The sequence below is a fragment of the Mytilus galloprovincialis genome, chromosome 12 (assembly GCF_965363235.1).
Source record: "Mytilus galloprovincialis chromosome 12, xbMytGall1.hap1.1, whole genome shotgun sequence".
Taxonomy (NCBI): domain Eukaryota; kingdom Metazoa; phylum Mollusca; class Bivalvia; order Mytilida; family Mytilidae; genus Mytilus; species Mytilus galloprovincialis.
The window spans coordinates 11070356-11083334 of NC_134849.1; the positions used below are offsets into that span (position 1 = coordinate 11070356).

A 12979-nucleotide genomic window follows, 5' to 3' on the forward strand; every position below is an offset into this window, starting at 1 on the left:
TTTGTTTTGTTCGCGCATCGTTGTCAATTTAATGGAATTTGATACTACTGTCATACAAGTGAGAGGTTTAGCTTGCTATAAAACCAGGTTCAATCCACCATTTTCTACATAGGAAAATGCCTGCACCCAGTTATTATTCATTCGTTAAATGATCATTTGATTTTTGCCATTTCATTCAGGACTTTCCGGCCTGAATTTTTCCTCGGAGTTCACTATTTTTGTAATTTTACCTTTTACAATAGGTACCATACATCATGTACATTGTACGTATATCTAGGATCAAGGAACACTAAATATGATATGTCACATATTTTAGTATACTGTTGCGTACTATCTCGGCTCGCTGAACACAAACTGAAGATAGAAAGAATACTGCATGTATTTCTTTTATTTGGTAAAAGAATTTTAGATCAGTAGTATTTAAAAAAGAGAGAAAATTCAGTTTAATTATTTTTATTTTCAGTTACAATTCAGCGAGTTAATATCTTACTAAGATCTGTGTCTACTTATTGTACCTTAAATTGAAAGTGTTCAAGAGGAATTCATTTAATCGCTACCTTACAACAATTTCATGAACAAGATCAAATTTCTAAAACACACATCAAGCAATTAATGACAACTTTTAATGTGGAAAACCATTATTGTAAAAAAAAACGAAATATACGAATAAAATCTTTTATGAATGAGGCATAGAGATGGATCAAAATAATAGTTTAATAGTTGATTTTTTAAAGTTTGAAATTGAGTAAATTGTATGAACTAATAATAAGTCACTTGTTTTCAGATCACACACCACATATACTAATACAGTTCAGTTCAACGAAAGTATCATAAAAAGTAAGTATTTTAAGAGTGGTGTTAAAATTAAGAAAAAGAAAAGAATCCTTAACTTTGCATTTGCTTTAAATGGCTTATTCCTTCACATTATACCAAAACACTGTAATATCAACAGGGGTCTTTTTGACTCACAGACAGGTTTTTTTGGATAGAAACACCTTTCAAAAACTCCAGTGACTTTGATATTAGACATATTGCAACAATGTTAGGTAGAATAGAGGACATGTCTTTCTTGAATACTTGTAAACAAATGTTCAGCCCTATTTTAATATACAAAAATCCAATGGGACCTTGTGTTTGATCTTTAATCTACGAATAATTATATATTTATTGTTGAACTTAGTTTAAACATATTCATGTTTAGTGGATTGGAAAGCAAGTTATAACAATATGAAATAATATGAGGCCGTTATTACCTGTAAATGGAGACGAAGTCTGTGTGATTTTTTTTAAACTTAAATATTCAAAAAAAAAAAACCAAACGGAAATACCGTAACGTTTCCGATTTTGGTTCTAAAGTTAGGGATTTAGTTGTGACGTTATTTAAGGTATGACGTCATATACAATGTAAACAAAGAAACGCTATCATCAGTTAACGTTTTTTCATATCAAGGAATTATTAAAAATGAAATTGCAATTGATATTGTGTTGTTTCCTATTTTATACTAGATTGATAAATATATATTTTACTCAAAGTTTCATACAAACGAGATCGGAAAAAGGAAGTACAAATGTACATTGTAGATTTCTTCGCAGATACGGGAATTCAAAACATGACATCAAAAAAATTGAACGATTTTGAGTTCATTAGAACAAAGAAAATTTCGGGAAAATTTTCCCGACCTTTTTTTTTTTATTGATTTTTCTACTGTTATTGGGGACTTCGTCCCAATACTAATCCATTTCAACTTTGGGGTTTCGAGTGCTGTCTTGCAGTTGCATTAGCCTACTCTATTACAAAATCTAAAAAAATGTCTTTAACGTGCAAGAAATATTGGTATCTCTTAACACGGGTCGGCCATTCATTGTCCCCTTCCTAGACTGTTATCAAACATGTTCAATGCATTCTATTTTACATACCGAGTTTGATATTGTATCTAGTTATCTTATAGCATCCTTATATTGATATATCGATTTATTGCTGCTTGGTTGATGTTTGTCCCCAGAGTCAAACCAGCTAGGTATATTTTGCACGCAGACATGAAAGAATCTTGATTTGTTAATTTATACGAATTTACTGTTGTTAAAACGTTGAGTTCAAATCTAAATCATAGCAGTTTTTCTCATGCAAAGCATAGATATCATAAGCCGGAAATATCCAAAACAATAAACTAAAGTATATATTCGTATTCGATTTGGTTTTTACACTGAAATAAAGAACCGAGGGCCTTTTAGCGAGAGGAAAAGTCCTTGTATCATGTGTATTCCTTTGAAAGATTTTTCAGGTTAAATGTAGTGCAGTTTCTTTTGTGTTATTTTGTGTTTAATTTTCTATTTGCGGCACAAAATTAAATTTCTCGAAAAAAAAGGTATTTTGACAAGTACATTGTATTAGAATCCACTAAAACGCGAGTTACTTCGTTCTAATCTGCGGCTTTTGTGGAATCTGCAAACAACGTCATTGAGTTTTTATGTCATAATCAAGATGCGTAAGCTGATGCACACAACCAATAGACTTTTGGGTCTTTAAGTGGATTGTGCCCATTGTCATGTCATTAGAATATATTAATAATTATTTAAATACAGATTCCTATATTCAAATTCATGAAACAAACAGGATGCCTTAAGTGTAACAGATAATATTTTCATGTATTTTAGAACTAAAGCTAAAATGATTTTTTTCATTAATATAATTTCTAGTCAAAACCATACGTTCTACACATATCTCCGAGTTTATAGCTATTTACTAAATATATATGTCGTGTACATGTTGTTATTTTGTACAAGTTATTACTTGTACAAAAAATGTATACAAGTAAGTACTTGTACAAATCCCTCATACTGCAGGTTATTACTTTTACAATTTTTACTCAGAAAAATATAATAACTTGTACAAATCATTATTTTACTATGACTTATTTGATGTTATTATGAAATTGTTTTCCTTAAACAAATAAATTATGACTTAGCCTAAAGGCTGTTAAACTGTTACATCACTGTCCCAGGTCAGCAAAGTAAGATCTACAAATAAGTTAACATGATCAAAAAGATCAATTGACATCTTAAAGAGTTATTGTCCTTTTTAGTAAAAGTTAAATCTTATGAAAATCTTCTCCTTTTCAGACAAATCAAACAAACTGTTGTTAGGTTGCTGTTCCTGAATTAGTAATTTTTAAGAAATTTTGTTGCTTTTGGTTATTATATTGAATATTATTACAGATAGAGATAATTTGTAAACAGAAATAATGTTCAGCAAAGTAAAATGTACAATCTACCAAAATGGTCGATTAACCCCATAAGGAGTTAGTTCCCTTTAAGTCAAATTAAACAATTTTTCGTAAATTCTTGTTATCTTTTACAAATGTCTTCTCCTAAAACAACTGAGACCAATTTAACCAAACTTGGCCACACATAAGCATAAGGGTATTCAGTTTTTAAAATTGTGTCCAATGACCCTGCCTGACAACAAACATGGTGAAAATTCAGTTTATGGCTTGTATCTCTGAAACTAGAGCAAAAGTATAATGGTTGCATTATTTCATGCTTCAATTGTAAATAAAAATATCATGTGAGCGACACAGGCTCCTTGGAGTCTCTAGTTTATAATTATCAATATGCTTGATTTCTTGATTGACAACTTATTTGTGACGTTTTGTGGACGGGTTTTGTCAACAAACAATCGGCATTTCAATGAGAACAAACTGTGGCAATCTTCTTGCCTACTTGCTACTTTATTCTTGTAAGGCTGACTTCATAAGTGAACTCTAAAGAAGAAAGAAAAGAAGTTAGCAGTATCCTGTAACTTTACTTTCTGCTATACAGATGATGTTCTCTAACTAAATAATTGAACTTAACATAAGAAAAGCAGTACAATTGCAATTGCAAATGGTGACCAAGGTCATGTTAACAGCATCTGTCGGGGTGGCTGTAAATCAGGCAAATGTATATCTGTTTAGCTTAATTTTCCCATGGTGTCATTTAAACTTATGTTATTACAATACATTTCCATCGTCTGAAATTTTCTAACATTTCAAAATCAACACAAATAACACTTGAAAAAAAAACAAAAAAACAAACACAATTAGAATTTCAAAATACATTCACTGAGTGAAATCTACTAAGACAAAATAAACAAACATATACATAAATAAAAAAAAACACAAAAAACTGACAAATGAAAAAAATATCCAAAAACTAACAAAGACAAAGAAAGGAGTGTTTGAATAAATCATTTGAAACAGAAGAAGTTACAAATACAACTCAAAGATAGTGAGTTGAACAAGTTATTATCTTTTTCTCTACCAAAATTGTACAAGTAATTATTATACAGTTATATTTGTACATGTAATAACTTGAATTGTAGGATGGAATCATACAAGTGATTACTTGTACAAAGTTTGTTTTACAAGTAATAACCTGTACAAAATAATAACATGTACATGACATATATACAAATTACATTCTCTTATTATTATTTATTATGATTTCAGGTTACTCAAATGCACATTTAGTTGCAAATATCATCATTACTGGTATAGCTAGTAAGTATCATTATTATTTTGTTTTCACAGGGTTAAATGTATATAGTTGTTTTTAAAATTTTTAAAACGACTGCTAACAAAATGGAAAGGAGTGCAATCTATATAAAATTCAAAAGTATTTTTTTTTATTACAAAATCGTAAAAGAAAGATTGATAATTTAACCAAACACATGAAGTTGTTAGAGTAATACAGCAATCTATAAAGACACAATTTGATTTAACTTTCAAAAGTTTTCTTGGTACATGTAACATGTGTAGTATAATTAAGATTCATTTGAGAAAATTTGTTCCAATACACATCCTGACTGTTTTAATACTGTGTTAGTAGAAAATTCCTGCAATGATAGATATTAGTTCAAAGAAAATATGATAATTTTCGGCGAAAGGTGTTATTTATTCATAATAATTCGAAAACCAATTATTTTCTTCAAATGCTGATTTTTAAATTTCTAATTGACTTTGAACAGAATATTTATTAATAGATATGTTACCTTTATTGTGTATTATTCTATAGATTCTCTTCTATATACGTATTTTTGAAACGGGATACTCAGTCGTTATACTTCTGAGTCCATTATTTTTCAAGAAAATTAACCAAAATAAATTTCCTAACAGGAAAAAGAAAAAGTAACAATTACAAACACTTTTTTCTTTTCAGTTTATGTCATCTTTGCTGTTATAGTGTTATTAAAGACCTATGTTTTTGGTAAGCAATATTCATTTAAATACATACAAAATGTATTTCGCTTTCCTTTAACCTGCGGAGATCGATTATTTCGAAAAGAAGTTTGATTTAAACGGACAAAAAACTTAGGTACTTTTAGTTGTTAAATTTCAAGTAATGATAATTTTTTGTGTGTCACTCGAATGTAAGAGTGTTTTTTTTTCTTTCAAAACTTCGATCTTTTTGAAAAGTGTTTTTTGTTTGTTAAATGGGTGCATCTTTGACATGTCTAAGACTGTTAATTCATTGTTGGACTATCATTCATGCATTTTTAGTCGTTCTGCGAAGTGACTGAAGACGATAATCTGGATGCAAAGCTTCAGTACATTCATATCTTTAAAACAAAACAACTGGAATAACACTGATAAACAGAAATAAGAAAAATGAGATTTTAAATAGTAGACATGCAATTCGTTGATACTGATAGTATATAATTAAAAATTATAATCTGAAAAGAAGCCAACGTTTAATAAATAGTGTAGAAGTAAAGTGGCAATACGCTTGATAGGGTACTTATTATGGTCGAAATGACACGCATGTGTTGTCCTAATGAATGGTTTGGTCGTTGTACATCATGTTTGGAGGTTTCTTAAATAAATTGACCTGCATTTTACGGTATCATTAGCACGAGTATTGCATTTCTTACAGCAGCTTCTGTCTTTTTCACGATTTACTCTCAATGATGCACACTTGCACATTCTTTTTCTGTTTGCTGAACATAACGTTCCACTTTCAAATTGGTTGCATCTCTCACAAAAAACGAAAATCTGAATGCGGTGTTCATGAATCCGAAACAAAATCCAATCCACAAATAATAAAAAAAACATGTAAGGGTCACACATGGTTGTCAACAATACACATCGGCACGAGTTAACGAAAGATTGAATTACAGTTGTCAAAGACAGTCGAATATTTATCATTTTCTATGCACAAAATCAAGTATAACAAAGGTTCCAAAAAACAACGCTGCTCAAACATTTAAAACTTTTTATTGCAAATGATGACCAATAAAAATACAACATTTCCTGACAAAAGATTTTGTTTTATCAAATCATCGTGCAACACTATATCAAATGTTAAATGTATTCGTTTCAGTTATTTATAACTTAACGATTAACATGTTTCAACATGATTAGAATGTTTCGGATTTGGAAAAGATTTTTCTATAATCACTTTATAATTTATATAATATATTAATACTAATTTACAACGAAATTGAACATTGAAATTGACAAACTTTCGTTTCTTCATCACATTCATAGGAAATTACAATAGTATGCCTTTGATTGACGATTTTCTTTGGCGAACAAGGACTTTTTTGTGTTGCTTCAAATATCTGTAAATGAATAAGTATTTAAATCTATTAGATTAATTTGACAGGCAATTTCATTTGAAAAAAGAATACCATGCATTTTAAGAACATATGATATTACAAGTGGGTATTTATCGTTTTAAAAAAAGATGCTAACAATATTCATGGTGAATTGAAAGTACTTATTATAAGTTGAAAATAAAACAAAATGCCAACGTCATGACAAAAACGTAAAAGAAAATAGACTATCTCCAAGACTAAAAAGAGACATTCAGAATGGCTTAATATGGAATATAACACAAATGCTTGATGTGCATGACGAATTGATATCATGATTATTTTCAGCAGTTTATTTTTGTTGAATTGGCGTATCTTATTTATCTTGCAATTAGAGGCTAACAATTGCTATTTAATACATTTTTGTTTTTATTTCAATTTTAGTTCCACCCCGAATACTGTCACAAGACATGATTCAAAGTGACGGAAGGCATATTGGTCTTGAATGTTATGTTAGTTCACATTTACCACTAACGTCTGTGATATGGTGTAGAGAACCCGGAGACAGTATTTCTCCGGATATCAAGTCTTACAACGGATTTAGCAGTAACGGAATTAGAATATTGACCCTTGAAAATCTCGAAAAAGACGATTTTGCAATATACAAATGCATAGCTAGTAATATTATTGGTATCGTAGAAAGCGATCCTGTACAACCTAACGGTAAAAACATGTTTATACATGTTATCGTATTACAAATATTTCTTACAGATTATATCACAGTGAAAGATAACACTACTTGATATTTGTCTATATAATACCAGTTGTAAAGGCTAAGACAACTGGAGTTTGTAAACAGCAAATCTGAGCAAACATAAAAACATATTCAGGCAAACATTTTATTCGTGGTACTAATTCATATAAAAGTTAAAACAATTCCAAATACAAAAACACAAAGAGCTTGATTCCTAAAAACAGTGAAATAGTTTGTGAAAGCAGTCAAAATTAGGTATATCATTAGTTATTATATTTGTAGAGATTATAACGTTGTTTCGTAACACTTTATCATAGGATACTCCCAAACTTGACTAAAAGAGAAAAGTTCTACATTATAAATAATAGGCGACGTATTAAAATTTAGATCAGTCATGATTCCTAAAAAAGCTTAAAAGAGCAAATGCAGATGGTGATGAAAAAGCAAATTTAAACTGATAAGATTTTTGTGAATTGAATTCTAATATTTCTATACGTTTAGATATTGTTGCTATCTTCCACATCCAATTGAGCTGCCACATGAATAATGTTTTAAAATACCACAACTAAACATATTTGCAATACGTGTTATAAACAGAGCAGCAAATATATTAAAAGAAATAATGATTAAATTAAAATTTTTAGCATACTTTGTAGCTGATTCCATAAAGATTATCAGATCGGAATTACAAAATGTTAAATGGAGTTTGATTTTCATATATGAGCAAACAAATATTATGATTAAATGTCAAATTCTGGAAACAGTACTCGATATTGTGTTATAATATAAGTAACATTGAAAACAAACAGATATGTCAACAAAGTAAACAGAATGAATTATAGACAAATCACATGAGCATGAGTGAAAGACACGAATATAAAGCCCGACCATAAGACAATATCACAATGGCGCGATGTATACCTATCGATCTACGACAAGATGAATACAAGATAATTTTGTTTCATTTAATTTACACAGTATCTTTAAATTCCATTACCAATATTTATAATAACATTAACGGTACCACTTTCTCTTTCACCAGATGCGCATTTCGACAATTCATGTATCTTCAGTGATGCTCGTGGCAAAAATATTTGAAATCCAAAGCTTATATAAAAGATGTATACCGTATTCTAAAAACAAATTGCAAGTACAATTTTGGATAAATAGAAAATGCTTGTTTTTCTTATTTTTATCAGATGACGAAAGACAAAAGTTTATACATGAACTTTTTCAAAAAGGTGAATGCGGCAAACTTCATTTTGCAAGACTTGTATTTATTGGAAAACACGGAGTAGGAAAAACCAGTTTAATGAAACGATTACTATGGCACAACAAGGAAGATGTCACTTCTACACAGAGTACAGACGGGATTGAAGTTGAGAAATGTAATATCAATATTGCTGATGGGAAATGGAGCCCATGTAATGGTGAGACGCTTTTGTTTATTCAGATTTATGTTTAAGTTAGTCTATTCAAAGAATTTGCAAATATTGACTGTTTGTAACAATATTGGGTTTCATTTTCGAAACACTCTCAAGAACGCGAAGCAGTGTTAGTTTCTTCTACATAACACATTATGCCGCTTGCATCAGAACAAAGTGACTGCGAACTGCTTTTTAACCCCGTTGACATAAATTGAAGGACACCAATACTACGTATGCATGCACAGTAGAAGTATATAAGTGAATTAATTCATTGGTTAAAGGAAAACAGATATATATTATACAAATAAAATGAAACTATAGTTACACCTATCATTATTGATATCTTTATTAAACCTTTCACGGAACTAGATGAAGATATACAATTATTAAGTATCATTCTTCAAGGTGTTTCAACGTATCTTTGATTAGCATATTTCACAAATGAACATGATTTATTTTAATTAAACTGTCTTTCCTATCGCCTAAACATTCAGGTGTGCAATAGGTTAACGAGTGTTTTCCATTATTATCTTTGACATTAATTGTGTTTGTTTTAAACTGTAAACTGCGTATTTACTTCATTTCATCACTTTGTATAAACACGGATATATTGTGTATGTATAGTTATCATAGAAACATCCATAAATCAAACGTTTATATCAGTTGTGTATATGCCACCGCATAGGTTTCAACAATAATAAATTTGAGAATGAAAATGGGGAATGTGTCAAAGAGGCAACAACCCGACTATAGAAAAAAAACAACAGCAGAAGGTAATCAACAGGTCTACAATGTAGCGAGAAATTTCCGCACCCGGAGGCGTCCTTCAGCTGGCCCCTAAACAAATCTATACTAGTTCAGTGATAATGAACGCCATACTAATTTCCAAATTGTACACAAGAAACTAAAATTAAAATAGTAAACATGATAAACATAGTGTTTTCATCTCTTAAAAGCCCCGACATGAAACAATGTGCTTCAATTTAATCAAAAAATATAAAGGGTTTGTTTCATTGTTGCTCACCGAATTTGGACAATATTATGGACCTTTAAACAAGTACCATGCACATGAGAGGATTAGCTACTTTAAACAGTATATTTGACGTATTGAACTTGGGCTTGATTTGCTACGTTGTATAATATAATTGCTCGTTTGATTATGTCAGTTTTATAGAGTTTTGAATTTATTTTTTCGTATTTTCTATATGAAAATCATAAGAGTATATCCAATAACTTTAGAGACACTGTCCAAATCATATATTTGATTGGAAACTGTCGCATGCTACTAATAAAAGCTAGCAAAACAATGCATTATACATATGCTCGTGCATTTTTTCTTCGTGTGACACAGAAACAAAATAGCATATACATATTTAACATGTTTTAATGTTGATGCACATGTTTACACATGTTTACACATCTTACTTGTTTTCATGTTAACAGAAACAGACGATGATGTACGCAGATTGATTCGCCAAGTGTTTAAAGGGAAGATGCTTAATGAAGAACGCAAAGCAACTGAAACTGTTGATGGTCAAGAACCTTCGAGTTTAAATAAAGATGCATCAAGAGGTGAATCAGAAGAAGAACTTTCCACAAGTTCCGATGAAAGTGATGACATGGATCTCTTAAATTCTGATTCTAAGAGCGAAAGTGATGCAAGTGACTTCTCAGAAGACATTCAAAAATTTATAGCTGATAACAAAGACGAACATGCAGCAGTAGAGACTGATTTACATCAAGTGCAACCGGTTATTTTCAAAAGGGAAAATATGTATGACACCAAAATTAACAACTATGCAAAGGAAAATGAGTCTGACCTTGTTAACGACGAGAGTATAAACGAAATGACTTCTACAATTATGAAATCATGTCTTCAATTCAGGGAAAAGGAACAAGATGATTCATTGGCGTTTTGTTGGTTGTGGGATTTTGCGGGCCAGAAGGATTTTTATGCCACACACCAAGTCTTTCTGTCGAAACATGCAGTGTTTTTGCTAGTTACAGATAGTTTAGAGTTTAGCACTGCTGAGGACCAAGGAATAGATTTTGAAGGCTCTGCGCGTAAGTAATTGATTGAAAAAATTGACACCAAAAGAATAACATGCTTCAGTTTTTTATGCTTCTTTATTGATGTCAATGGTTACCTTGAATAGGATTATATGTCAGAGTGTTTAAGCTCAATAGCAAGCCTTATACATACATATGATAAAGTTAAGCTACCTCTCTACCATGTTGAGTTTTACAAATTAAAGAGTTTAGTCACATTTGTGTTTTTTCTTTCTCAATTTTATTTTGATTCGAATACATAGCATTGTTTTGAATACTCTCATACTAGGTATTAATTTTGAACATTTGAAAACAGATGTTAAAGGGTTAAAACATGAAATTGAGGAGGTTTCCCATATGACAGCTATCCACTAAAGTAAAAAAAAAGTAGAAATACTCTAAAAAAAAAGTCGACTAATTGTTTTAAGTATGTACTTATATCATCTGTTTTGGAAATGATACATATTTACAAAACATAAAATTTTATTAATACAGAGTATGTAAGTTTCTGGTTTGATGCTATTCACTGTTACTGTTCGACTACAAAACAAGGAAGACAAGACCCTCCGATCATTGTTGTGTGTACAAACGAAGACAAATTAAAGGTAAGCATGGTAATTCGAAATTCCTGTAAAACATTTTAGTTCAAAATGATTATATCTTTACAATTCAAATAAATACGCTATATGGACGAATTAGAATCAATACATTGAAATTAAAAAATACAATTGTTTAAACAATATAATAAATACAAGGGAAATGAGTGTTAAATTACCATCCCAAACATTAAGGATGAAGCATCAAAAAGCGTGATATGAGCACTTTCTCTGTTGTTATAATCCAAAGAGTACGGAATACTTAAGATTGTTTACCAACAGATTTGAAAACCAACGCTATGTTTAGGAATTTGTTTAGACTGTTTTGGTCCACACCGTTTCTTCTTTTTACTTCATTTGGACTAGATCTAATCCATTTGACAATCACTTATGTGTCTTTTGTGGACTCAACTAGGAGAGTGTCATATGATAACATGATACATAAAAAAAAAACAAAAAAACTTAATAAAGCACGTGTTTGTAAGAGTCTCTCCTAAGTCCGGAGCATGAAATTCAGTGGTTGTCGTTTTTTATCTGTTACATTTCCGTTTTTCGTTCATTTTTTGTACATAAATTAGGCCGTTAGTTTTCTTCGTTTAGTTTGTTTAACTTTTGTCATTTTGGGGCCTTTCGTAGCTGACTTTGCGGTATGGGCTGTACTAATTGTAGAAGGCCGTACGGTGACCTATAGTTGTTAATTCCTATGTCCCTTGGTATCTTGTAGAGAGCGTCTCATTGATGAATTTGTTATCTAACACATCATTTATATAATTCGTGAGTTAGATTGTACGTCAAAAACAGTGCATACAACTGTATAGCACAAAGTACGTCCACAATATTAACGGGATGCATACTTTCTAAGAAAGTTTCAACCGTTAAAAAAAAATTGCTGAATGCTTATAATTCTGCAGCTGAGCATTCAATAAACTAGTTCAAATACATTCGATGGTTTCAAAATTTATGAAACTCTACATTGTAAAAATTGAACATTTGTATAAAATATGAAAAACCCAAGGGTAACAATAAGTTAAATGTCATATCAAATACTTTTTAAAACCCAGTAAAGTAAAACCTATTACGTACATTAATTAATAGGCATCGATTAAATTCCATAGATATTTCATAATTCTTGAACAGTACTAATATTATTCAATGTCAGTATCATATTGTTTCTAACCCCGATTCAGTTTCTAGATGACATTTAGCATCACCATAAGACTCTTGCTGTGCACAATGAATGTTTAGATATGTTTGACCCCAGTACCTATATTAACAGTACGAAGGCATTTGAAATATAGTGTCTTAAAGTAACTGATGGTTTGATATAGACTGTTCACTCAAACAGAAATTTTAATGAATGACAGAAGCAAACGGAATTCTTTTGGGTTTGTGTCATGTGTATATCCTGTTTTATATGTCAATTAAAATTATTAGGTTTGACTGAAACCAACATAACCATGATAACGTGTTATTATCTAAATGATACTACAATTCAAGTGTCTAACATAGCATAGATACAGTAATATTATAAAAATACCTAACTCCGCGGAAAATTCGAAACAGAAAGTCCCTTATCAAATTG

At 30.4% G+C, this 12979-nt stretch overlaps 1 protein-coding gene across 1 annotated transcript in view; it reads left to right on the top strand.

The window, feature by feature from the left end:
• The first annotated feature begins 8230 nt into the window (after positions 1 to 8230).
• The window catches only part of LOC143055203 (uncharacterized), a 47421-nt gene continuing 42672 nt past the window's right edge, over positions 8231 to 12979 (top strand). The window contains exons 1-4 of the mRNA XM_076228340.1: positions 8231 to 8240; positions 8525 to 8755; positions 10196 to 10816; positions 11297 to 11406. Of these exons, the coding sequence (XP_076084455.1) occupies positions 8231 to 8240; positions 8525 to 8755; positions 10196 to 10816; positions 11297 to 11406 (972 nt within the window). The remainder of the gene's footprint in view (positions 8241 to 8524; positions 8756 to 10195; positions 10817 to 11296; positions 11407 to 12979) is intronic.